We start from the raw sequence: 27,596 nt of genomic DNA on the forward strand, positions 1-27,596 counted from the left end.
GCCAAGATCCCTCACTCCCGCCTGCCAGCGGTCCCCACTGATCAGCTTCTTCCTCCCTCTCCCAGCACCTCCTGAATGCTGCGGAACAACTGTTCCATGGGTACAAGAGGTGCTGGAAGTGAGGGGGGAGGAACAGGAATCTGCTGTTCTTGGAGGAAGAGGCAGAGCAGGGGTAGGGCCTTGGGGGGACTGGAGGGCGGGTTTAGGGGAAGGAGTGGAATAAGGGTGTAGTCTGGAGCTATAATGTGGCTGAGCACCCTTGAACTACAATTAGAAGCCAGCACCAGTGGGACTTGGGGATGTCTGCAAGTTTGTCTTTTGGACAATTAAAGGATGTTTTCTTTATGCAAACTATTGACCAAATATTGTTTGCCTTACACCTTGTGAGTCAAATTGTGATCTCAATAAAATCTCACCTGAGGTTGGCCAGCATGATTTGGCCATTTATTTCACCCTTTAGAACTAAATATTACTGCTGATTATGGTAAATGTTTCTCTTTAATTTGACAAAAATAATAGTCTACCAATTATAATTCTTTGTGCCAAAACAGGAATGCAGGTTCACAAAAAGCAGAATTTAAAGTGCATCCTCATTTCTTTAGTTCATTTCAAATTCTAAATTTCTGGAGTAATTTGTTCATTGGAAAAACAATGGAATCCTTATGCCCTGGCAGTTATGTTCCATCTCTTCTGGCTTTTTTTCAAGCTTTAGCAGAAGGAATAGCTTTGTGGCTGTCATTACTGGACTGAATGTTTGCTCAAGGGTGACAGCGAATAGGAAACTGTTTTGCGTATTTGGATTTATTCTGCAAATGGTCAATTAATTCCTCACATTGAGAAATCACTAAGGACAGCTAGGCTGAATGCACTTTAAAATAAGTTACCATTCCAATGTTGTATTCTTAATGAAAGTTTCTATGTATTACTAACTCCTGAAATAAAAATCAGGCTCAGGAGATGTGTGCATTAATATAACCACTATCACAGCAGTAGATCAGATTCAATTCTGAATGAAAAAGCCAAAATGGTTTATGAGGCATGTTAAGATTATGCTGAAACTACTCCCTGGAACCTTTTGAATTATAGGGAACTTTTTACACTATGCTATTAAAGAACCTAACTTACTAAACAAATTAATAGCTTGGATTAAAGTTTGCATTGCTATATCAACTACTATAATTATCTTTCTGGGCTGCTTGTGAGAACTGAACATTTCAATAGAAGCAATATTTAATTTGTTGTTTGTTTTTCAAAATTACTTGTTACAGTTTCAGTTTTGGTCATTATGCCAACTGGGAACCCATGGGGATATATTAGTTCAATGTGTCAATGCACCTGAACTTTCTACATCAGTGTCCCTTATAGCTAAGTTCCACTCTAGAAAAGAAACAAACCTGTATGCAGAAAAAATGGATGAAAACAATTGGTGACAGAATGCACTGTTGTGTTTTCTCCCTTTACAGTTGTTAAGGTGAAGTATGGGAATGCAGATGGCGAATATTGTAAATTTCCTTTCCTGTTCAATGATAAGGAATATAACAGCTGTACGGATGCAGGGCGCAATGACGGTTTCCTTTGGTGCTCAACCACATACAACTTTGATTCTGATGGCAAATACGGATTCTGTCCCCATGAATGTAAGTGGAGCACTTGGTTGGGGGCTTGTCTCATGGCAGATTTTTAGCCAAGAAGTATCAGCTGTAATCCCTGTACTGAACCACCCCCCCACATTCTCAGTTTAGGAGTTATTTGTCTGGATTTTCTTATTGTTGAGTCTCCTTGACTTCCCTAGCTAATGACTCTCTCAGTTTGGACCAGTTGACAGTGACTCATATGTAACTAGAGGCACTGAGTGGGAGCATGAAATCTGTTCTACAGCCCTGTGGGCTTTTAGCTCATGCAGTAGAAACACATGGCTTTAGCTCTAAAGGTCCCAAGTTCAATCCCTCCTGCTGATGACCTGACTCTGTCAGTAGTATTTATGCCCTGTCAAATTCTTTCCCCAGACCCTGGCAAAGAGTCTGAAGCAGAGTTGCACTCTAGCAAGCTTCAGTGTTTTCAAGCAGGGGTGGGGAACCTACAGCTGGATTCAGCCAGTGGCTTGATGGAAGGCTTCAGGCTCACTCCCCCCCAGAGTCTAGTGGGGCCCCAAGGCTATATCTAGACTGCAGGCTTCTTTCGGAAGAGATGTTCTGGAAAAATTTCTTCCGAAAGAGAATGTCCACGCTGCAAAAGTGCACTATGGGAGGAGTGGCCACCAAGGCACCTGTGCTTTTTCCTCTTTCCTCTTCTTTCGAAAGAACTCCCTCTTCCCCGTCCACACACCTTTTCCCAAAAGAGCTCTTTGGGAGAGGGTTTCTTCCTTGTAGAATGAGGATTACCAATGTCAGAAAAACCCCTCTGTTCTTTCAATTTTCTTATGGAAGAACACGATTGCAGTGTGGACGTAAGTGAAAGTTTTTTTGAAAAATGGCAGTTTTTCCGAAAAAAAACCCTCTGTATTGTAGACGTACTCCAAAAGTCTACTCATCCTAGGCCCCCAGGAGAGTTAATCTGACCCAAGCCTGAGCCTCACTGTCTCCTTCCCTCCATGGGACTAGAGCTTGAGGGGAGTGCGGGGAATGTCTTTTTTGCTGCTTCTCAGTTGGGGGCCACATCAGTGTGTGTGGGGGGGGGGGTCTTTTTGGTTCTCACTTGCATGTGGCCCCCACCTGATTTCTCTGGGGGTCAGTGGCTCCTAACCCAAAATGTTCCCTACCCCCATTTTAAAGTTCAGGCAGTCCCCGGGTTACGTACAAGATAGGGACTGTAGGTTTGTTCTTAAGTTGAATCTGTATGTAAGTCGGAACTGGCATCCAGATTCAGCCGCTGCTGAAACTGACCAGCAGCTGACTACAGGAAGCCCGAGGCAGAGTTGCTCTGCCCTGGGCTTCCTGGAATCAGCCGCTGATCAGTTTCAACACGTTGAATCTGGACGCCAGTTCCGACTTACATACAGATTCAACTTAAGAACCCCAGGCGTCCCCAAGTCAGCTGCTGCTGAAACTGATCAGCGCTGATTCCAGGAAGCCAGGGGCAGAGCAACTCTGCCTCGGGCTTCCTGTAGTCAGCGCTGGTCAGTTTCAGCAGTGGCTGACTTGGGGACGCCTGGGGCAGAGTAGCTGGGGTGCTGCTGGGTTGCTCCAGTAGCGCCGCTCCTTGGCGCTACTGGACCAATCCACCAGCACCCCAGCTGCTCTGCCCCAGGCGTCCCCAAGTCAGCCGCTGCTGAAACTGACCAGCAGCGGCTGAATCAGGATGCCTGGGGCAGAGCAGCTGGGGTGGTGCCGGGTTGGTCCAGTAGCGTCCAGAGCAGCGCTGCGGGACCAACCGGCAGCGCCACAGCTGCTCTACCACAGGCGTCTGGAGAAAACCGGACGTACTAGCTGTGCCCCCCCCCAGCAGACCAGGGAGACGCAGGCGGGGGACCGAGACGCACTGCGGTCCCGCCGCCCGAGTCCTGCGCGGCTTTGCTCTGCTTTTCTCCCCGTCTCCCTGGTCTGTTGGTCTCCAGCAAACCAGGGAGATGGGGAGCAAAGCCACGGAACACGCCGGCAGCGGGACAGCAGCGGCACGTCTGGGCTTTCCGCTGCCCGTGTGCTCCGCGGCTTTGCTCCCGGTGTCCCTGGTCTGCTGGAGACGGTCCCCAGCAGACCAGGGACACCGGGAGCAAAGCCGCAGCGGCGGCGGAGTCCCGCGCCTCCCCGGCTTTGCCAGAGCAAAGCCTCAGAGGCGCGGGACCCCTCTGCCTCCCCGGCTTTGCTACCAGTGTCCCTGGTCTGCTGGAGACGGTCCCCAGCAGACGAGGGGCACCCGGAGCAGCTTTTCTCACCCCGGAGGTCGAGGTGGCGGGACCGCTGCGCTCTGGGCGGTCCCACTGCCTGCGAGCTCCGGGGCAAGAAAGCCCCGTTCGTAAGTGCGGATCCAACATAAGTCAGATCCACGTAACTCAGGGACTGCCTGTATGCTGAAACTGACACAGAACAAGTAGTGGTATCAACTCCTTTGTGGCCCTTCCCATCTCCCTCCTTCCCTGGTTCAGTGCACCCAGCATAGAATCTGGGCCACTAGCTTCAGCTCCTCAGATATAATTGTCATATTGACATCACTGGGTCCTTATCAAGTACAATAAACAAGGAAATATGGGGAAGGCATGAACAGAACACACTAGCTAAACGACTCCCCCCTCCATCTCCTCCTTGGCGTCACAGAGGCAATTTTTGCGCAGGTCAGGTGAACTGAATAGAATAAACGAACTGACTACACAGTAAGAAATATCTCCCCCCCCCCTTTTCAGTCCTGCTAATTGGTCCCCTCCAAAGAGAGGCCACATAACAAAGTAACAATGGAAAGGACTAGCATTTGGCTCTTGACTTCCACAGGACCAGGATTTGGCAGAGCCAAACCATTGCATGGGCAAGCATTCACATTTTCATAAGCACGTTCGCATTTTCCCCACATGCTACAGGAACTAACCTTGATTTATACAACCCCTGAATATCCACATATCTTTTGGCATATCGCAGTCAGCTGAAGACATCACAGGCTTGTCCAGTGGGTAACAGTCCCATTAAGGGTGTGATGTAATTACAAAGAGAATGAGGACAGATAAAAGAAAGAATTTTTCACTTTGATGTACCATACTTGGATTTTGACTTGCTTGATATTAAATATTACTGTCATAGTATCAGACTGAACCTGGCCTTTATGTAGCTGCTTGGCAGGAGGAAAGAATAGTTCCTTGACATCCAGAAACTAGGTAGAAGCACATTCCCCATGCACCCGGAATTATAGAATCAGCTTCTCTTAGCAAGATGGGACAGTCAGAGAGAGGCACATGCTACAACTTATCTCTATACTTTGGCCACGTGTCTTTTCCCTTGAACACCAGGCTGCTACAGCAGGAATCATAGCTCCCCCATAAGTAACAATTGACCCCATTGTTTGTGACATTCTCACGATGCAATGGGCCAGGCCCAATCTCTGTACCTTCAGTGATGTCACTGAAGCTCTGTCAATTCATATAGCTGAGGATTTGGCCTATTGTTAGAACCCTGGCCCCGCTTCTCTGTGGTGGGAGATATTGTTACATCATATCACGTTCCACAGAAATGCTCTGACTCCTTTACAGAATCATGATGGTTGAAATTCAACTGCAAATAAATGTTGGTATGAAGTTACATAGTTAATGGTTCATTGCAAAATGTGAGTCAGGTAAGTGGGAATGCCTTTAGAATTAGTTTTTTATTTTTAACAAATGCCAAATGACTTTTTTACTTAAAAAAAGCCCTTTCAGTTGTCCAAAGCAGACAGAGGAATGACAGTGTGTATTTCAGAAACCATATATTAAAAACCATATTAATGGAAAAATGTTTGTTGGTTTTGAAAAGCTGAGCTCATCTGAAGGATTTTTTTTATTAAGCTTTCTGAATTGCAAGCAGAGTGCTAAGCCTCCAAAAAAATGCGTCTCATAATCTATCATTTTTTTAGGAAAGATCACATGCAGATTAAATAATCTGTATAACAATTTCATTCACTCAGAATTTTTTTTCACTATATGGAGTGTGGTGATTGTATTTAAGTAACTAACATTCTTCTGTTCATATATTTCAAATATGTGCATTATTTAAAATCTTGAGGTGAGTCTTCAGAGTGGAAAATTACAGAAAACTCTCATGCTATGTAAACTTTAATTTGATGTAATGGATGTGAAACTGCAGGGAATATCCTGGAGTGGTGCATTGGGTCAGGCCGGGGCCTACAGCGCAAGATAACTAGATTCTATTTCTTACTCTGCAACTAGAATATTAGGTAGCCTTGAGCAAATCACTTCATCGCTACATCCCCCTTCCATTCTTTGACTACTTAGAATGCAAGCACTTGAGATCAGGAGCTGATGTGCTGCTTGCCTCCATACGTGTTATGTTCCATTGGCAGGGGTGCCAATTGGGGGGACACTGTTGCCTGGGACAGGAGGACAAAAGCAATCATTTGTGAGAGCCCCCAAACTGAGTGGCAATGCAACCTGGCACATGGGCTCACAGCATCCCTTGGGTTTCTCCCAGTAGCTCCTTGACAGAGGGTTCACTGGCACTAGTTGTGCCATGACTCCATGCACCAAGTTGTAAGTGCTGCTCACTGAAATTCAGCCTGGCAGACGCTTGGTCACAACCTTTTAAGTTAAAGTGAGAGTGGTTCAGCTGTGATGTCAAAAATTTCTGGGGGTGCTCCTGGTGTGTTTTGTACAGTGCCTAGCACAAACAGTCCACAATCCTATTTGAAGCCTCCAGGTAATACCGTAATCCAATAGTCAATAATAATAATGAGTCAGAAAGGAATGAATTAAATAAATAATATTGGAGATTTTGTTTGAAACCAGAGTTGTTATAATCTCCGGTTCCTCCTTGGAACACTCATACAGGTTGTACCTTCCTTAACTGGGACTCTCTGGTCCAGGAACATCTGTGATGTGGCAGGACCAGGGATGTTCCTGGGCCATAGAGCCCAGGTATAGCAAGGTTGAGCCATGGGATAGGAGCATGGCAGGAGGGCTGGCGACTCAGCTGGGAGCCCCATGTGAGGGAGAGGGGGAACACGAAGAGGCAGGCGGCACAGCGGAGAGTTCTGCTGCTTGTGGCTGTGAGGTAGCTGGGGTTGGTAGCAGCTATGGAGCTCCAGGCCTGTCTGCCACCAGGGAGGTCCAGCCCTGGCTGTGGAGCTCAGGTCCAGCAGGGGTAGCTAGTGAGCTCCAGCCTGGGGAGCCATGGCTGGGCACGCAGCAATGGTGCTATGTTGAAGCCCTAGAATGGGGCAGGAGTTCAGCATGGGCCATGTTGGGAGGGACCTCCCCTGGTCCAGCAGATCCCCTCATTTAGGACTGGTCAGGTCCCGAGAATTCTGGACAAGGGAGGTCCAACCTGTAGTGCACTTGTTTGCAAGGTTATGGATGAATTATCTTTAGAAAATTATAGATTGTATTGGGAAAGGGAGTGCAGGTTAATATACCTCGTAATCAGTGTTTAGAAACAAAGCTAGAGCCAGTTATGCTCAATATCTTGCAGCATCAAGGTCAGACTAACAGATCCCAAAACACCTAACTACCATGCGACATGTCCTGCAATAACTGCCCATGTAGGTATTTCTATTTATATATTTGTCAGTCGAGCAGCCATAATTTGTAGAGCGACCATAATAGCTATTGTATAGAAAAAAGTGTTCTCATAGCCTCTTTTCCAATGCTTTCCTATTAGCCTTCTTATCCCAATCAGGGCATGTCTACACTGGAGAGTTATTTCAAAATAACTCCCTTTATTTCAAAATAGCAAAGGTGAGCATCCGCACTACCAAGTTAGGTATTTCGAAATAAGGGGCCTGGTATTTCAAACTGATGACTCTTGCTTGTGAAGAGGAATAAGCCTATTTCAAAATAACTTATTTCAAAATATCCTGGTTGTGTAGACATAGCCTCAGACTTCATGTTGTCCCTTGGGCTCGCGTTTCAGAAAAGAAGATTTTCAAACTTAGCAGAAAAGATCAATGTTTTTTAGAATTTCCAGTAGTTTTCAGGTATAGTGCCACATATGTCCGTATTCCAGCCAGAGGTGCCAAAGGGGGCACCTTCATTTCTAAGCGCATGGCAATATTATAAAGCACTGTAATGTGCTATGCTCTAATTGCCTTGTTGGTGCACTCTGAGTCTGAGAGGTACCTAGATCACATCATGTTACTGTCCATTAGGTACCTTTAAGAGCATGTCATCAGGGTGTACGTGGGGCAGACAGAAATCAGCACATTAGAGCATCTATAAATAACCCCCCTCCCTCGGGACACTTTGCTTCACTGTGTGGACAAGACCTCAAGTCTTTCCACCAACTTCTTCATCTCTCCAAATTCATCAAGTTGCTTCTCCTTGAAACTGGAAAGAAGGAGGGGAGAGAAACTGCTGTTGTTACTTCCTTAAAATACTAGTGGAGCTTAGATACTACAGGGATGATGGATAGATAGATATTTGTGCATATGGGGCTATTTCTGTGCCTAAGATTACATGGACTAGAGACATTAAACTGTCTCTTCAAATGTCAAGAGGAGTTATGGTTCTGCTTGCCCCAAATACTAGTGCCAATGTTTTGAAACTGACTTGGTGGTTTTGAGCCGTTTGTTTGTGATGTCATTGTTTTGCAAGATCTTTGAATGGCTATGCACAGATGTTTCTTGTTAAACACATTGTGGTATTGTTCACTTATTATTCCAAGACACCATTTTCTAAAACCTAGAAATAGATTCAAATAGCACAGGATTAGGAGTTGATATCATGGAGTCTGTCAGGTCAGGAGAAATTTGCAGTTAGCAGCATATTGATCTTTTATTTCTCTGAAACAATTTTTCACCCATCAGAAAAGACTGCCTTCTTCAATGTATGTATCCTGGCTAGCTTGCCACCAGAATCTGAGACTTAAATACTGAGTCACACACTTGGCACTGGCTCTGTCACTTTTGCTCATTTCCCCTAGTTTAAGGGGCAGGTTAGGACATTGCCAGAGAGTTTCTTTAGTTTTTCCATAAAATTCTACAAGTTATATAACTATATAACCAGATAATACATGTGAAATGCTTGAAAGAAGCTTTTTAAAAGCTATTCTGCCCAGAGAAAGTAAAGTAAAGTAAAGTACAGGCAGTCCCCGGGTTACATGGATCCGACTTACATCAGATCCCTACTTACAAACGGGGTGAGGCAACCCCGCACTAGCTGCTTTTCCCCCCAGCAGACCAGGGAGACGCGAAGCTAGCGCCCCACCCAGCAGACCAGGGAGACGCGAAGTGGCTTTTCTCAGCAGACACCTCAGCTTGAGAATAAAGGACTGGGGGAAGTGAGGTGTGGGAGAATAAAACTGAGCTCTGGAGAAATGTTTGGCTAGAGTTTCCCCTACAATATGTACCAGTTCCGACTTACATACAAATTCAACTTAAGAACAAACCTACAGTCCCTATCTTGTACCTAACCCGGGGACTGCCTGTATTTTAAACACTGTACCGGCATCTTCCAGAACACTAATCAAACTATCCATTAACATATATAGTCAGAATATATGGTCTTGGTTCTCATCTACACTGACACCTCAACATTCTGGTTATGTAATAAGGCCCAGAATATATCCCACCTGAAGGCCTCTTTGCACTTTCTAAATGCTGTGGAAGGCCCTTTGTGTAAATGAGAATCAAACCCAAAAGGTTTGTTTTGTGCAATGAGCAGGATACGTTTGGAGAACTTTTATCCCATTTTGGGGATCCCATGGGAAGGCTGAATTGAATCACAGACCAGGAGCTCTGACGCGTGGAAGAACTACTCACAGGGTATGCAGGCCCTGTCAGAGGGCATCCAGGAGGTCCATTTGGCTCAGGCCTCAGAAGACAAAGGGGCCTCAACTGTTGACAGTTTTCTACCAAGTCATTTCCATTTATTATATACCTTGCAGTTATAACAGAGACAACAAAAGAAGTGATATATATTTGCAAAAATTGATTTAAATCATTGTGGGACCTTGGACCTTCACCAATTTTTCGGTCACATCTGAATTTTCATCTGAATTTTCATCTGTGTGACTGGAGATGGAGCAGCTTCTGTGATCAGTGAATCTATGTTATGAAACACTGATTACAGTCTTTGCATAGTGTAGAGGTTTTGAAAGTTGTAATTAGTTTCTGTTACCATAAAGTGATTTTGCTTGGTCTGAGAGTGAGTTTAACCTTTCAATTAGATGTTTATCTCTGCATAGGAGATTTTCGTATTCCTGTTTTTTCTTACGTGTCTTCGTATACAATAACCATATCAGGCTCAGCTGTAAGCTATCTCTTCATCCAGTTTTAGATTCCCCTTTAAAGGCTTTTTTGTGATAATAAACTTTTAATTCTAGTTTAATAAACTTTAGATCTAATCTGGCAATCACCCTGTGTTAATATTCGCAATAACGTACCAGTTATTAGAGGAATTTAATAACAGGAACATGTTAGGAGATGAAATTTCAAGACTATATAAGGCCATGAGGGCTGTATTAAATAACACCTTCAAACTGTTATTATATCATATTAATTGTGAAGTATATACAATTAAAATTTTGTATAACCAATAGCCTTTAGTGAATCAATGTACTGTGTGTTGCTGTGTTTTAAAAGAACCCCTTTATAAAAATGAAGCGAAGATTTGAAAGTGGTGCAAGTAAGAGACAGTGAGAGTAACAGTGAAGCAGCATTTAAGAGTTTAAAGCCAATAACATGATTTATCATAGAAAAGATGCCTCAGCCATTAGCCAGTGAACATACTGACAGTGACACTTCCAGTTTGGATGATGAAAATTTTGTATCTACAAATTACATTTCAATGCCACTGCCTCAAAATGAGAAGGTCATTAATCAAGACACAGAAATGCCAATAGAAGAGATAGATGCAGAATTGGCACTTGATTTAGAGCTGGTGCAGGCAGAAAATTAGGACCTCAGAGATGCTGCACAGCAAGAACAAGAACTTATGACAAGCATAGGACACAGTGTAACAACAGTGGCATCAGAACCTGATATTGGATTTCTTGATAAGAACAATATTGCTCAAATGTAATCATTTCTCAAAGTTAGTTGTTTTCAGATACCAAGTAATATACCGAAAGATTCTGAAAATCACTCTTTTCCCATTTGTCTGCTGACAAAAACTCTTCCAAATGGATAGATCTACACAAGAGACTGTCTTTGCTGGAGCATAGGAAAGCAGACTCTGTACAACGTACTCTGTTTCATTTTTAACTGTAATACTTCCAGTTCATCAGTACTATTTGATCTATTCAGTTGGAGCATCAGTAGAGGTTGGAGGAAGTCAAAAAACTGAATACCTGCACATGAAACTTCAGTATCGCATAAAGATAATTATGTTACATGAAAATCAGTTAGTAGAGCAGCACTAGCTGACAGTTCAACTGAAAACTTACTCCTGAGTGAAATAAACACAGAAACTGATAATTGGCAAAAACTGCTTGCGCGCATATTGAATGTCATTCTTTTTCTTTCTGATCTGGGAGTGGCTTTGTTTGGTTCCAGTCAATGTATCGGTGACCCTACAAACAGAAACTTTCTTGGTATATTTGGATTTCTTAGCAAGTATGACCCACTTTATCAGGCCATCCTTAGCATGTTCATGAATTACAAGAGAGCAGAGAATTCATGCGAATTCATTATCTGTCTACAACAATACAAAACAAGCTTATTGAGTTGCGGGGACATTATAAAAACAACAATTCTTGAAGCAATATGACATGCAAAGTACTTTTCAATTATTGTTGATGCAACTCCAAACTGTTCTCATAAAGAACAGACAACCTAGGTTGTTCATTATGTTAAAATTACATGAAGTTCAAAGATTTCAATAGAAGAACAATTTATTTTGTTCGATAATTTCACACACAAAGAAATTGCTGCTGGTGTATCAGAAATTCTGGAAGGCTTCAAATTAAATTTTCAAGTCTGCATTGGCCAAGCTTATTACAATGGATCCAATGTGGCTGGGAAGTACAATGGAGTACAAACTGTCCTTCTTGAGCAAAATCCAAACTGTATTTTCTCCAGTTGTGGCAACACACACTAAATCTTCTTGGCGATGATTGTTCTGAATCATGCAAGGAAGCAAGCACACAATTTGGAACAATCCAGAAATTGTACAATCTCTTCAGTATCAGTCCTCCAAAGTGGAAAATTCTGAAGCAGCATCTGCCTGTTTCCCTTCATGGCATATCAACAATGAGATGGTCAGCATTAACAGATGGTGTTAAACTGGTTGCACAGCATTAGGACTCTGTGAGAAAGGTTTTAAGTGAGTTTGAATCTCTTACTCTCACAGCACAGGCTTAGAATCATAGAATCATAGAACCATAAAGATGGAAGAGACCTCAGAAGGTCATCAAGTCCAGCTCCCTGCTCTAGGCAGGACCAATCCCAACTAAATCAACCCGGCCAGGGCTTTGTCAAGCCGAGACTTAAACACCTCTAGGGATGGAGACTCCACTACTTCCCTAGTTAACCCATTCCAGTGCTTCACCACTCTCCTAGTGAAATAGTTTTTCCTAATATCCAACCTGGACCTCTCCCACCACAACTTGAGACCATTGCTCCTTGTTCTGCCATCTGTCAGTACTGAGAACAGCCTTTCTCCATCCTCTTTGGAATTTCCCTTCAGGAAGTTGAAGGCTGCTATCAAATCCCCCCTCACTCTTCACTTCTGCAGACTAAACAGACCCAAGTCCCTCAGCCTCTCCTCGTAGGTCATATGCTCCAGCCCCCTAATCATTTTGGTTGCCCTCCGCTGGATGCTGTCTGATGCGTCCACATCCTTTTTGTAGTGGGGGGCCCAGAACTGGACACAATACTCCAGATGTGGCCTCACCAGAGCCGAATAAAGGGGAATAATCACTTCTCTGGATCTGCTGGCAGTGCTCTTCTTAAAGCAACCTAATATGCCATTAGCCTTTGTGGCTACAAGGGCACACTGTTGACTCATATCCAGCTTCTCATCCACTGTAACCCCCAGGTCCTTTTCTGCAGAACTGCTACTTGGTTGGTTGGTCCCCAGCCTGTAACAATGCTTGGGATTTCTTAAGTCAATTCAAAAGTATACATCCAAATGTGAATGCATTTTAATGTCATCCATGTGGATGAAGCTGCTAAAAATGATCCACAAAACTAATCTTGTAATTGAAGCATCCAATGCTACATTAGATGTTGAGAGGGATAACACTGAATGACTTCTTAAAGATATTAAAAAGATTTGTGATCAATGGGATGCAATCCTCTCTGAGTCCAAATCAGTGGCTGGGCTCCCTATCCCAGAACACAGGGAGCATAGAGGGCATGTTAGAGTATTCCAGACAGTCTTAAGATCTGTAGGTCCCTCATGGATGCAGTGCCCCCTGGAAGAAAATTTCTAATGTGACTGCATCAGGGAAGCATAAATATAGCATTAAGCCCTTCTCTCCTGGATCCTGTGCTTAGGATGGTATGGTCACACCATAGGACCATGCTTGACACATTTAAGCAATAACTTGTTCTTTCATGGTAACTTCTGAACATTATCCCTCAAAGGAACCTAATCATACTAACTGGAAAGCGGCTCCCTAATGCCCCAGTCAGTACCTGTGTCACAATTCTTCCCTACTCAGTATTGATGCCACTCAGCTCTGTTAGCCTATTTGTTTCTCCAAAAAGCAAATGAAGCCAAGAAACAATGGATAGGTCACTATGGCTTCTTCCTACTAACATGACAGACTAAGACCAGAGAAAAACGAATCCCACAAATACAAAGTGTCTGTGATAATTTGTCAGTAATCAGAACTGGCTGAAATATAAGGCTAAAAGTAGCATACACCTCAAAAGAAAGATACTATGCCCTAGGTGTAGCTCTCTGACCTCTAGATTTTGCACTGCTAAACACATGGCCAGTTTATTAGCATTCAGGTATTTTTTTAGAATCAGAACATGTGGTTAAAATAGTGCAGAAAAGTATTTAAATGATTCTCACACACGCTTTGTTTTCTTGCTCTGTTCAAACCTGGTTGCAAATGAGGGAAAAAGTCCGGGGGGGGGGGGAGGGGGAGCAGGGAGTGAAGGGTTTCACTTTGCTGTGTTTGCTCCTAACAACCCAGGGACACAGTAGAATGTTGTGGCCCTTTACTCTTACAGGGGGATCTTTTGTTCTCAGTTCTTGGCTCATTTTGATATTCTTAGTGTTTCCTTTCACTGGTAGCTTGGTACCCACAGGAGCTTTTCTGCCACTGCTGATCCTAGCTGATACAGTGGCAGAGCAGAAGAGACAGACAGGGCTCAGCAGGGGTTGATGCTCCCTTTAGATGGATACCAAGTCATTAGCACACACATACATTATTCATTCTCACATATATTTTTGAAAACCTGGCCAAAACCATTTAATTGCCCTTCCCTGGGCCACATAGCATGGCTGTAGCAAACCTGAGGAAATAATCCAGATGTCCAGACGTAGAGTTAGTTCTGTGCCTTAAACTACAAGAACTTTCTTCCCCATTTATATGATAGAAGGATTCTCAGGAACTGTAGAAAACTTGGGAATGTTCATGAGTCATGTGTGGGTGACAGGGAGGGTGAAACCTGAACTTCTTGAAGGGGAGCATCTCACATCTAAGAGTATTAACTGGGAGAGAGCACATGAGTCATGCTTATCTATCCTTCTTGTCAGAGAAGTGAAGCTCAGTCTATGTAGCATAGATATTTATAGTGTCAAGCACTGCAGCGTCAATTGACTGTTGTATGGACAGTCAGAAAAGTGAAGCAGAGCTAAAGGAAAGATAAGTGGGATCGAAAAAAATACCCAGGTGGGGCCTCCCCTGCTTATATCTTTTGTTGTAGTCATCAATCTAAACAAACAGGAATGTCACATAACATACCCAGTAGGAAAATCATCATCTAAAGTATTAATGGCAAGCTACAAATCTGGTACATGTTTAAGATCCCATTTTAGTAACCTCAGTAGCTCAGTGTAAATAAATTAGCAAAGCACTAAAGAAAATAGATGGCTTCCAGGAACACTCTCTCCAAGTCGTATGAGGCAGGGCATAAAGATTATGTTGCCATAAGCTTGATCAGCCCAGTGCACTTTACTTGAGTCGTGTTAATAATGATTGTGAACACATGTGCCTCAGTTCCCCCTTGTGTGAAATGGGGACATAACTTCCTTTCTCCCAGAATTGTCTTTGTCCTGGGCCCCTACATGCTGCCATACTATACATAATTAACCAATAATGTTTTTCTTAGCAATTTCTAATTATAATGTATATAATAGCCATTAAAATATTCTTTTTTTTTCTGTTTCACTTTCACTGCAGCTCTTTTCACAATGGGTGGAAACAGTGAAGGGCAACCATGCAAGTTTCCCTTCAAATTTCAAGGCACATCCTACGACAGCTGTACAACAGAAGGAAGGACAGATGGGTACCGGTGGTGTGGAACTACTGAAGACTATGACAGAGATAAAAAATATGGCTTCTGCCCAGAGACTGGTAAATGGACATTTGAGTTGATCTGTTGGTTTATTTTGTCATTGACCTGTATGATCTATTTTGTCATCGATCTAGTTTGTCATTGACCTGTATGTCACACATTTAATTTTCCATCCTTTAATTGTATAATTAAAAGTGGCTGAGTTAGGGGCATACGTGATGATTGCGACTTCTGGGCACATATGCAATATAACCCATAGATAAGTCCATATTAAACATATGTGTGTTTATATGCAATATAATATTAAACCAAGGCAACATCAGTTAAACAAGAATAAAGAATTACTGAATTCCCATCCAACCCTACAACCCCCAGGAAAAATAAAAAAAAAACTCAAGTCCTTTCTGCGTCTCAGGAAAAGTCAGAGAAAATAAAATAGCTATTTAATATGCCTAGCACGTAGGAAGTCGGGCTCTGTTAGACAAAAAGGAAAGTGGGCTCCAGAACTGAGTCCCCTTTACTGACTATGCTCTTCCAGCAGGTCTCAGATGCATATATCTCTGGACACTCAGCACAAGTGCTGGAAAATTGCTAGAGAGAGCTGTGCAGTACAGATCAGAACTAACCCTTTGACTTAAACCTAAACTGAACTGAGGCCATGGTATGTCTTTTTCCTTCACCTCCCCAGTCACCTGACTAACCATGAATATATCCATTCAGATGTAATGAGACCCACACTTGGAACATTGGGACAAAGCTCAGAGCTGAAGCCTTACTGAGGTTTGAAAGAGTTTGCTTACGTTTTTCTGCCGTAAGCAAGTAAAAAATAGTAATTTTTCCAGATTCCTTGGTTCTTCCAGTCTCCAAATGGAAATGGATTTACCCACAATAACAGTCCTATATTTGAGCTATACTGTATAAGCCAATCATGTATGGCCCAAATTTGTAAAGCCATATTCATCTAAGGTTACTTTCATTTCTGCATGTATCCAATTCAGATGAAAAAATCTTGGCTGCATGCACACAATCTTAAGTAGCTTGCCCATAGACCTCAGGAACTTGCACAGCTAAATCAGGAACGAGTATAAATACACATGTATGTAGGAACATGCCCTTAAATTAAGTGTCTACCACTACATGGTAAATTATTACCATGGTGAATTACCATGATCTACATGGGGAAATGATTACTTTTTAATGTCCCTGAAACTTGGGCTGTAAATGAAAAAGCAGTGCAAAGGGAATGTAAAACTTAAACAGCCAATGACTAATGCTTAACATTTAAATTTTTTAACGAGTGTTTAGGACAGTCAAATATAACTTACTAAACATGCATTTATGAATTTACATCACACTAGGGAACAAATTGATACCTCTTCTCTCCAGAAGAATGATCTTTTTGCTTTCGCCATTATTACCTAGCATGTTTCAGGAACAAAATGAGTTTAAAGCATTGTATAACTTGGCGGGAATCATTTTTCTAAGAAACACAAAAAAGGCTCGACCACTCATTTAAACAGGATCTGATGGTTCAGCATTTTTGGTACTTCAAGGAGCCAAGCTGAAACCACCAAATATAATGAAAGCACAACTAAATCTAACTCTGGAACCATGGTCACATGATGAGCAAGGAGATTTCATCCATTTTCAACCCTTTTTTAAATCCCATCTCTATTTAAAATAGGTTTTTGGAGCATTTTGATTGGTTGGTGATTATTTCTGATCATCTCACCCATCATTACTATTAAAAGTCAAAAATAAATAAATAAAAGTATCAAATTTAGCATAACTGGTAATGGGACAGAGAAAAATCTTAAGCTTCAGGGGGTAGCTGAGTTAGTCTGTACGGGATAAACTAAAAAAACAACAAATGGTCTGGTAGCACTTTATAGACTAACAAATCATATAGATGGTATCATGAACTTTCGTGGGCACAGCCCTCTTCTTCAGATGACCAACACTCTGGTCTTCTGAAGAAGTGTGCTGTGCCCATGAAAGCTCATGATACCATCTATATTTATTAGTCTATAAAGTGCTACCAGACCATTTTTTCAGTTGTTTTAGAAAAATCTAAGTGATAATTAAATGAGCAGGAAAGTATTGTGACTAATATATTGGAATTCTTACTCAATAATCTTAACAATAGCCAGTAGTAGTTTAATTGCTTACTCTGTCAGGACCCTCTCTCTACTGTTTTGTATAGGACCTAGCACAGTCGGGTTCTGGCCATGGCTAATAGTAATACACATGATTACTAAGTTTGAGCAGATAGAGAAGTAAATATGTCATCAGACTGTTGCATTTATTTATTGTTTGTGAATGGTGTATGCAAACTACTAATATTCTAACTGGCCTGATTAGTCTTTGTTTCAAATTTCTGTAGATTTGCAGTATATATTAGTGCCTCTTTCCAAAGTAAAGTAGGAAGACAAAAGCTGTTTCTGTGATCTCCTATGATGGAAATGTTACTCCAAAGAAAGGTTCATATATAGCTTATATTCTTTGCTTTAGAGTTAGTTTTAAAACCACTGATTTTAATTTGATCCTTTCTGTCAGTACACCTCAACCTTGTCAGTGTGCAAGCCGTGATTTTTTGACTCCTCTAAGATCTCTTTCTGTCCTCAAAAGCTAATTAAACCTCAGCGTGACACTTCACAATCTGCTGATATATAACAAAGTTATAAAGTTTCTAGCAATAAATCTACTTGTGGAAGACAATTGAAAACATTACCAAAAAAGATCTGATTAATCAGGCTAACACCAGGACGTTAATTAATCAGTTCTCCTTCCACCCACGTGTCACTCAGTTGTAGTTTTGGGGCCACTGAAGCTAAAGACAAAAACTGTGGGAAGAGACTTTCCCTTCCTTTTTCTCTGTTGCAGACAATTTCCCTTTCAAATTTGTTATTTTCAGTCACATCGTCGGCGTTTGTTAAAAAAGGTCAGATTTTCCAGATGCTTTCTGGATTTAGGTGTAAGAGAAGTGGAAAAGTCAATTTTATGTCTCAAAAGCTGGAGGATTCTCTATTTATTGTATTTAAATGTTGTTTCCCCCAGCAATGTCAACGGTGGGTGGAAATTCAGAAGGAGCTCCTTGTGTGTTTCCTTTCACTTTCCTTGGCAATAAGTATGAATCCTGCACAAGTGCTGGACGCAGTGATGGCAAGATGTGGTGTGCCTCCACTAGTAACTATGATGATGACCGCAAATGGGGCTTTTGTCCAGATCAAGGTAACGTGGTTTTTTAAATAAATACTTCAACCCCTGTAACAATGGGTATTGCTCCTGTATCTGTCCCAAGCTAGCCAATAATAGAAGAACACTGAGCAATTGCTTACACTGATGTGAGCAATTGATATAATTGGTATTACACACAGGATAAGCTTGGACCAAACTTAAAATTCATGTTCACTTGCATTACTTTCCTTAAACATTTGGGGCTGCATATTTTGCTCTTGAAAATAAAAAAAAATAAAGAGATACTCTTGGAGCACATCTGGCACCCAAAGTTAGGTTTTGCAAAAAGCTTGTCAAAAGAAATGCATAAAAATATTTGCATGATATTTTTAAAAGACAGGTTTTAATCATACATGTTCCCTAAGGGAGTAGCAACCCCTCCACAATTCTCAAAAAAGTGGAAAAATAATTTGAAAAAATCTTTTCATTTTAATCATCTTTGATGTTATATATAAATAAGTTTGAGGTTTAAAAACATGCAGTAGTTCCAACATTGGTCAACAATTGCTAGATTCAGCTATCTTATACAGAGACCTACAGAAGGAGGAAGGATAGCTCAGTGGTTTGAGCACCGGTCTCCTAAACTCATGGTTATGAGTTTACTCCGTAAGGGGGCCATTTAGGAATGTGGGCAAATCAAATCTGTCAGGGATGGTGCTTGGTGTTGCCATGAAGGCAGGGGACTGGATCCAATGATCTCTCAAGGTCCTTTCTAGCTCTATGAGGGTATGTCTACACTACAAAGTTAGTTCGAATTAACTTTGATAGGCGCTACACACACGAACTGCTAGTTCAAACTTAATTCGAACTAGCGGAGCGCTTAATTCGAACTAGGTAAACCTCATTCTACAAGGACTAAAGCCTACTTCGAATTAACTAGTTCGAATTAAGGGCTGTGTAGCCACTTAATTCGAACTAGTGGGAGGCTAACCCTTCCCAGCTTTCCCTGGTGGCCACTCTGGGCACCACCAGGGAACCTCTTCTGCCCCCCTCCCGGCCCCAGAGCCCTTAAAGGGGCCGCGGGCACGGGCTGGCTACAGTGCCCATGCCAGGTGCAAGCCAGCCAGCAGACCCTGCACCTGGCACGGATCGAGCCAGCCACCCGCTGTCACCCAGCCCTCCACCTATTCCCAGGACCAGGCTGGCGGCTCCCGGGAGCCTGCCCAGGTCCGCAAGAGGCAGGCGCCCACCTGGTATAGTGCGGACATCGTGGACCTCATCCACGACCTCCGCACTAGGCACAGGAAAGTGGCCATCTAGGGCAGGATAGCTGCCAGCCTGGCCACCCAGGAGCAGGTTGGCATGAAAATCAAGGTGGTCCACTGAGCCCCCTGACCCTGAGCTTAGAATGGCCGTACTGGGTCAGACCAAAGGTCCATCTAGCCCAGTAGCCTGTCTGCCGCCGACAGTGGCCCACATTAGGTACCCTGGAGGGGATAGACCGAAGACAATGACCAAGCCATTTGTCTCGTGCCATCCATCTCCAGCCTTCCACAAACTTTGGGCAGGGACACCACTCCTACCCCTCCTACTCCCTGGCTAATAGCACTCCATGGACCCAACCTCCATGGACCCAACCTCCATCACTTTATCTCACTTCTCTTTAAACTCTGTTCTAGTTCTAGCCTTCACAGCCTCCTGCAGCAAGGAGTTCCACAGGTTGACTATTTGCTTTGTGAAGAAGAACTTTCTGTTGTTAGTTTGAAGTCTGCTACCCATTCATTTCATTTGGTGTCCTTTAGTCCTTCTATTATGGGAACTAATGAAGAACTTTTCTTTATGCACCCTCTCCACCCCACTTATGCTTTTATAGACCTCTATCATATCCCCCCTCGGTCTCCTCTTTTCTAAGCTGAGAAGTCCCAGTCTCTTTAGCCTCTCTTCATATGGGACCTGTTCCAAACCCCTGATCATTGTAGTTGCCCTCCCCTCTCCCACCCTCTCTCTTCCCCTCTCCCACCTTCTTTTCCCAGTCTCCCTGAGTTTTGTTCAATAAAGAGAGTTTCTATTTTTGAACACACGTGTCCTTTATTTTGTACATCCGGAAGGGAGCTAGGGAGGGGTAAGTGGAAGGAGGTGAGGGAGGAATGGGGTACGAGCCCCCGATGGGGAGGCTCTGCGGGCTCCTCGGGGTGGAAACTCTCCTGAAGCCCCTTGATTGACCCTTCCCCCCCCCCCCGGATGGCAGCCTGCAGCAAGTGCAGCCAGGCTGATGGCCGAGTGCTGTGATGTGCTGAGTGTGGGCACTCCAAGCCAGGACTGCTTTGCAAGCGGGGAACCCTTGAGAACTGTCTGTCGGGGTGGGGGTCGGGTCCCTTTAAGCACAGCCCTTGGCTAGCCTGAGGCAGCAGCTCCACGCTCTAAATCCTAATCTGATGCCCTGCCGGCACTGCTTCCGGCCATCCTTAACTTCAGTTCAGGGTCCACTCAGTGTGGACATGATAGTTCGAATTAGCAAAACGCTAATTCGAACTAGTTTTTAAGTCTAGATGCGCTAATTCGAATTAGCTTAGTTCAAAGTAACTAATTCGAACTAAGTTAGTTCGAATTAGTGCTGTAGTGTAGACATACCCTGAGATAGGTATATCTCCATTTATCTATTTTTTTAGAACAGGAAATAATTGCTCTATTCTGATACTTGGGTAGCTGTTGATAAAATGCTGCCCTTTTGTAATATGGATAATTTTTCACTCCTCAGTATTACTTGAACACGAGGGTCTCCAACATTTTAAGCACAAGATCAGTTTTTGAACTGAAGTCAATACAGGATCTGCCTCAAACCCAAATACCCTTGCTCTGCCTCCTTCCCGGCATCCCTGCACCTATACTGCCCCTTCTCCAAGGCCCCGCTCTACTCACTCTGTGGAGATGGGGGACATGGAAAAGGGGACATCCTGACTTCAGTGCCCCCCCCCCCCCATCCACTTTTTCTACCCTGGAAAGCAAGCAGGAGGTTCCTGGGGGCAGCTCCAAGACAGAGGGCAGTAGTGGCACAGCAGTGGGTGGGGGAAGAGGCGGCTAAAAACAGCCTCCCGGCCAAACCAATCAGGATCACCTGTCAGAGCTCCAAGATCTGCCAGTAGATCCCCATCTACTGGTTGGTGACCACTGCTTTAACAGAACTAAACCAATGCTTTTCTGCACTAATATGGACATCTTGGTGTTAACAAATAGGTTCTAGAGTCTAAGGCAGCAGTACAAAAATGCTAGTGACCTAAGCCAGGCTTCAGACTCTGAAATTCAAAGGTGAAAGATTACTGCATTAACCCTGGGCCTTCACCCACTTCATCTTATCTTCAACTCAACCTAGACAAATAATGAAATCAGTTATTCTGCTAAAATATTTTTTAAAAAATCAGTACATCTGTGTAGCCCTGTATGGTTTTTAATGATTGAAAGCAAGATTCAAGGTCCAGATTGTAGATTAATTCTTCCATGCTAAATAAATCAACCATTTCACTTGAATTCCTTCCTTCTTTCTCAGAAGTACTAAGTCTATGTTCAAGGGCAATTTACATGGGAAACAAATAAAATATATTCATGAGTCAACTGTATAATAAGATTTTAAAAAAACCTTTCTATCCAATGAAATTTCCTAAGAGTTGGCAACATGCATGGCATGTGAGATTGGAGGCTGTGAAAGTGTTTTTATATGAATTTCCACATCAAACAATATTGATTGTGAGAATCTTCTGGTCGAGAGAGGAGGAGGAGCAATTCCATGGCACTATGATAATAGATGCAGTATATCAGATACAAGCAATCTTATTGACTTGTGTTCTGCAGGTTACAGTCTTTTCTTGGTTGCTGCTCATGAATTTGGCCATGCCATGGGACTAGAGCACTCGGAGGACCCTGGAGCACTTATGGCTCCAATCTACACTTTTACCAAGAACTTCAGACTTTCTCAGGATGATATTAAAGGAATCCAGGAACTTTATGGTAAAGTATTAATCATTTATCCATCGCCATAGAGTGCAGGCTGGCCTATTATTTTCATGTTATTGTAAACAGTGTGTGCTTGCAATGCATTGGAGATGCAAATTTCTATTTCCTTGACTGCCTCACTCAAGATATTCCTACTTCCTGTTAATGGCTCAATTCAGTAACAGTCACTGAAGTTCCTGAGCTGTGAAAGCCCCAGCTCTCACTCTCTGTGGCCCTAAGGATCGAGGAGGGCGGCGTGGCACACTCTGGGTGGCATAGAGGGCTGGCTGCTCCTGACCCTACCTTTCCTACCCAAGGCCCCACCCCTTCTGGGAAGTGCAGAACCGCCGCCCTCCTCGCCCAGGGGCCCACAGAGGCAGTCAGTGATCTGAGGTTCATTTTCAAGAACAGCTGTTACAATGCACCGCAGGGATGATGTGCTGAGAACTATACAGAGTGGCAGTGTTCTTAAAAGGTTGCAGTGAAAGACATCAGACAAACTTCCAGGGAGTGATGGGGAAAGGAGGTGCAGGGAAAGGTACAAGCTACCTAACCAGACCAAATCCATTTTGGCTATTCTTTTTCCAGTAGTTGGCCAATTTTGAATGCATCACGCTGATGGGGGAGGAGGGCGGAGAGGATAAAGGGGGACAGTGATTCAAAGGGGCCCCTGACTGTGGCCAATGCCACTGCCACAGTAGCCCTTTAAATACCTGCTGCTGCACTGCCCTGCCCTGCATGCTCTGGGAAGCACTAAGGGCTGGGGTGGGAACACACATTGTGCTTTGGGCCCTGCCCCTTCTGGGAGCACAGAGTTCCCCCCCCTCCTTCTCCCCTCCCTCCCCACACACACACCTTGCCTGGGGACCTGCAGAGGCTATTGGCTCCACTGTGTCAGAGAAAGTTATTAACGAATAAAATGCTGTATAACGGGGTGCAGCTGGTGATCAGTGAAAGTGCTCCTCACACAATGATTTTGGCTGCACACAATGTAGGGATGCAAATGTCTCTGAAGGCTACTGATCCATTTGAAAGGATCATATCATTTCTCTAGCCATGCTTCTCAGTTTTCTACCTGCCTCACATCTTAATTATTGGTGCCTTGTAATTAAGAGTTGTTGTAGTTCTGGGCACCTTAGAAATGCTCATTATAATAGCAAATAACTACCAGATGAAAATTCTTTAATCAAAAACCTGACTTGGATCTTCAGTCTTTCCGATTTCTGAGCTCTTGAATTAATTATTTGTGTAAAGTCTGGTGAGCCCAATCAAGATTGGACCTCGTTGTGCAAGGTACTGCACATAAATATAGGAAAGTTATCCCTGCCTGGAATTGCTTACAATCTACCTAGTCAAGACAAAGGGATAGAAGCAGAGAAGGATGTAGCATTCTACCAAAAGACTCAGAAGTGAGGCACAGTAAGGTGAAGTGATATTCACAAGCTCATAAAGAAAAATGTCTAGAAAAGCTCAGAATTTAACCCATGTCTCTTAAGTCCCAGGCCTGGGCCTTCCTGCCTCTTTAACTGAAATAATACTTTACAAAAAAAAATTTTTCCTTGTATTTTCCTTTTGGGATTTTGTTCGTTACACATGTTCTAGCATTATTCAGAGCGCCATCACATCCACTGGCGTCGCATTTTGTTTAATGATGTGAAAACCACCTGATTGCTAAGGAGCAGCCAGATGCTTCACCGGGCAGTTCTGTCATGGCTAAATAACAAAACAAAATAAAATCCAACAGATGGCAAAGTACATGTTTTGAAGAGACCATTTTGATTCTCAATGAGGGGAGAAAGGCTACAAGTAGCTCAAAATGTGTATTTATTCCTTGCAAACTATTAGCAGGCTGGGAAAACTGCACTAAAAGGAGCTGGTGAGTATTCAGAATTATCTGCACATCAGCACAGATACAATGGCATGCATTGTTCTAGGAAACTGATTTATTATATTTTAAATTACCCCATTGCTGGGGGAGGGGGAGGAGAAATTCTCAAAGATAATATTCACAAATTGCTACTAAAATTGTCCTGGAAGTCTTCCAAAGTAAATTGCCTAGATCAACTATTTTGGGAGGGGATATCCAGGCACATAGAAGTGACAAAGGTCACACAGTATACTAGTGGCAGAGCTGGAAATAGACCCCTGCCCCCAGCACCTTCTGAGTCCTAACCTGCTGACCTGTTCACTGAACTACAAACTCCCAGAAGCATTTTCTATCCAATATAACTTCCACCCAGCTGAAGTAGTTGCTTCCTTTACATGTTTTATATCAGTTTGGAGTCTTCACATTCCTAGAACCATACATTTGAACATTACTGTATAGATCTGTTCCTCTTTGTAGGAGGATCCACTGATTTTGGGCCAGGTCCGGATCCAACGCTTGGACCTGTCACCCCAGTGTTATGCACACAAGACATTGTATTTGATGGTGTCGCCCAAATTAGAGGAGAAACGTTTTTCTTCAAAGACAGGTAAGTGAGAGAAGTTGCTTAGTGGTAAAAGGGTGCCATAAAAAAGATGGAGAAAAGCCATTCTCTTTTGCCACAGAAATCAGGACAAGAGGCAATGGGCTCAAATACAGTTTAGCAAATGTAACATAGATCTCAGGAAACACTTCCTAACTGTAAGAATAGTAGGACAATGGAACAGAGCAGTGTTCCCTGTAAGCTGTGCACTTGTGCAGACACTCAGGAAAGAAGCAAATGCCACCCAGCTGACTAGAAGAGCTCCCACAGCCACCTGCAGCTAGCATCTTGTGTTTCTATTGGTAGTGCTCAGCCACATTCACCTTCATGTACATAACAAAATTTATTCCACACATGGATGGAAAAAATTAGGGAACATTGGAACAGATTGCCTAGGGAGGTCATGGAAGCTCTTTTACTGGTGGCTGGAGTATCTGTGCATCTTGGGAGTGGGGTTACACTAGGTGAGCCTTGATTTGATAATTACTTGGAGCAGAAGGAAAGTTTGTGCTATACTGTCAAAACAATTCTGTAAAACCTGAAGGGTTATAATCAAAGACTTATAATCAAACAGTGCCTGCCCCCCCCCCCCCCAGGCTTAATTATGGGAAAGCATCCTAATGGATTCATAAGGGAAAGCAGATGACACCATGCATGTTGTCATGCAAAATCCTGCTGTGAGGGCATGGGACTGGACTCGATGACCTCTTGAGGTCCCTTCCAGTTCTATGATTCGATATCTGATCATGTAGAACATTAGGAATGGGTGAAGCAGGTTCCTATAAAATAAGAGTTACAATACAATTCTTCTCTTCTTAAAACCAAACTTCTATGAGATTCTGGAAGGTCTTGTGGGTTTCAGGGTTTTTTTTTTCATTTCTGGTTTGTGGTCTGCATTGAGAGTGCTATTGCCAAGCCATGACAAAGACTAGTCTGGCAGTAATTCTAGCCAGCATCAGAACCTAGAAATGCCAAAAACCTCATAAAAAGCCTTTTCTCATCATATTTCCAGCCCATTTTGCAAACTGAAAGGGCCAAAATTATACTTGATGTACCTCCACCAGCCTTTATCGAGTGACACCAAGGATGAATTCATCCCAAGAGGATGAAATAGTACAAAGAAACCCAAATTCGTGAATGCTTATTCAAACCAGACCTAAAAACTGCAACCCTTTGATGGTTTACTCTCTTCAATGTTACTCACAGAATTAGATCCGGAATAGATGCATTAGAATCCAACCCATCCCCTAGCAATGGAAGATTTATTCCCTGTAAACCACTTCTGAATGCCTTGTACAGCATAAACCTAAGTACTTTAAATCCAGCAATGGTACTCCCCCATTTTGTGTTGAAAAGAATTCAATAGGGGTTGGTGTCCTAGATTTTACAGTTTAGTCTGCATTTAGATGTTGGTAGAATTTTCAAATCCAGTTACAAGGAAACTGGAAAAATAGCCAATGGAGACATATATTTATCTAAAAATACGGTCTGAAATTTGTAGCTCAACTCTAATGACCCATAAGTATATACTCTATTATAGAGACAGAGTCTTACTTATAAATACATGATGCACTGCAGCACAGATGTTGCTATGATGTCACCTGCCTAAACAGTTGCTTTTCCTGTGTTTGTAACATAGAAGTGTCAATGATTTCACATATGGCGCCAAGCACCAGTAAAAAGTGTAATGTGATCTGAGGCTTCCGTAAAGGCTCATCAGGGTCACTGGTGGCTCTGATGTAACCTAGAGCAACCTTCAGGGGGCGGTCAAAAACAGAAATTTCCACATAGGGGAAAATACAAAATTCTAAACAAACCAAATGTTCTGTTTCAGAACAAAGCAGAAATGTTGAAATTTCCCATGAAGTGCACTTTGGAGAGGAAGGATAGTTTTGAAATAATCTTTTTTGTTTTGTTTTTTATATGAAAGGGAGTCAAGGGCCTAATAGTCCTGGAAGCCTCCAATTTTCAGAGCTTCCAGACTCTCTTCTGCAGGTTTGGGAGGTTTCTCTAGAGCTAGAGCTCCCAACCAGGCTTCCATACCTGTAGTAGCTTAGGCTCTGCCACAGGGAGCCTGGAAGCTCTGAGGTCCCCAATTCAGAGATAGTCTGTATAGCAGGGTGCTCCCAAGAGCTACTGGTCCTGGAAGCCTGGGCTTCCCAGCAGCACACCAGATAAGGAGGCAGGAAATTAGGCAGGACTCCATTGGAACCAACCTATGTTTTTCAGAAGTTCATTGATACAAACAGTTTCTGCAAAAGAGTCCAGGTTTGATGGATCAGTAATGAATACCTGCTTAGGCAGAAAATTCCCAACTGGCTCTAATTGGGGGAGTATAAACAGCACCTTTTTGCCCCCCTTGCATTCCCTGACAAAAGCTGAGGTTCTGGCCATGTGCACATAGTATATGTGTGTATCAAAGTCAAACACAACAGCTCAGGCTATGTCTACACTGCAGGCTTCTTGCGCAAGAAGCTTTTATCGGAAGAGATCTTCCGCAAAACTTCTTGTGCAAGAGCATGTCCACACTGCAAAAGCACATCGAAAAAGCGATGTGCTTTTGTGAAAGAGAGTGTCCAGACTGCATGGACGCTCTCTTGAAAGAAAGCTGTGATTTCTATGCATGGCATGGCCACCAGGAAACCTAAGCTTTTTCTTCTTTCCGCACAAAAAACCTCTTCCTCATCCACACACACCTTTTTGTGAAAGAGCTCTTTTGCAAAAAGGCATTCTTCCTCATAGAATGAGGAATACCTATGCCAGAAAACCCCGTCTCTTCTTTCCATTTTTTTGTGCAAAAAAACGCTTGAGGTGTGAATGCTCTGCAAGTTTTTTCGGAAAAAAAACTCTGTAGTGTAGACATAGTCTCCGAGTTAGGACCAGAAAGTGAACATGAGCTGGCCAGACTATTAAATGGACCTG

General features: G+C 43.1%; 1 protein-coding gene across 2 annotated transcripts in view; it reads left to right on the forward strand.

Annotated features, from left to right (window-relative positions):
* Positions 1-27,596, forward strand: part of MMP2 (matrix metallopeptidase 2) — a 64,420-nt gene that overhangs the window by 15,324 nt on the left and 21,500 nt on the right. For both annotated transcript variants that reach the window (XM_075940312.1, XM_075940314.1), the window contains exons 6-10: positions 1,464-1,637; positions 14,928-15,101; positions 18,100-18,273; positions 22,066-22,221; positions 24,551-24,680. In XM_075940312.1, coding sequence (XP_075796427.1) covers positions 1,464-1,637; positions 14,928-15,101; positions 18,100-18,273; positions 22,066-22,221; positions 24,551-24,680 — 808 coding nt within the window. The remainder of the gene's footprint in view (positions 1-1,463; positions 1,638-14,927; positions 15,102-18,099; positions 18,274-22,065; positions 22,222-24,550; positions 24,681-27,596) is intronic.

Source organism: Pelodiscus sinensis, chromosome 12 (genome assembly GCF_049634645.1).
Source record: "Pelodiscus sinensis isolate JC-2024 chromosome 12, ASM4963464v1, whole genome shotgun sequence".
NCBI classification, from domain to species: Eukaryota; Metazoa; Chordata; order Testudines; family Trionychidae; genus Pelodiscus; species Pelodiscus sinensis.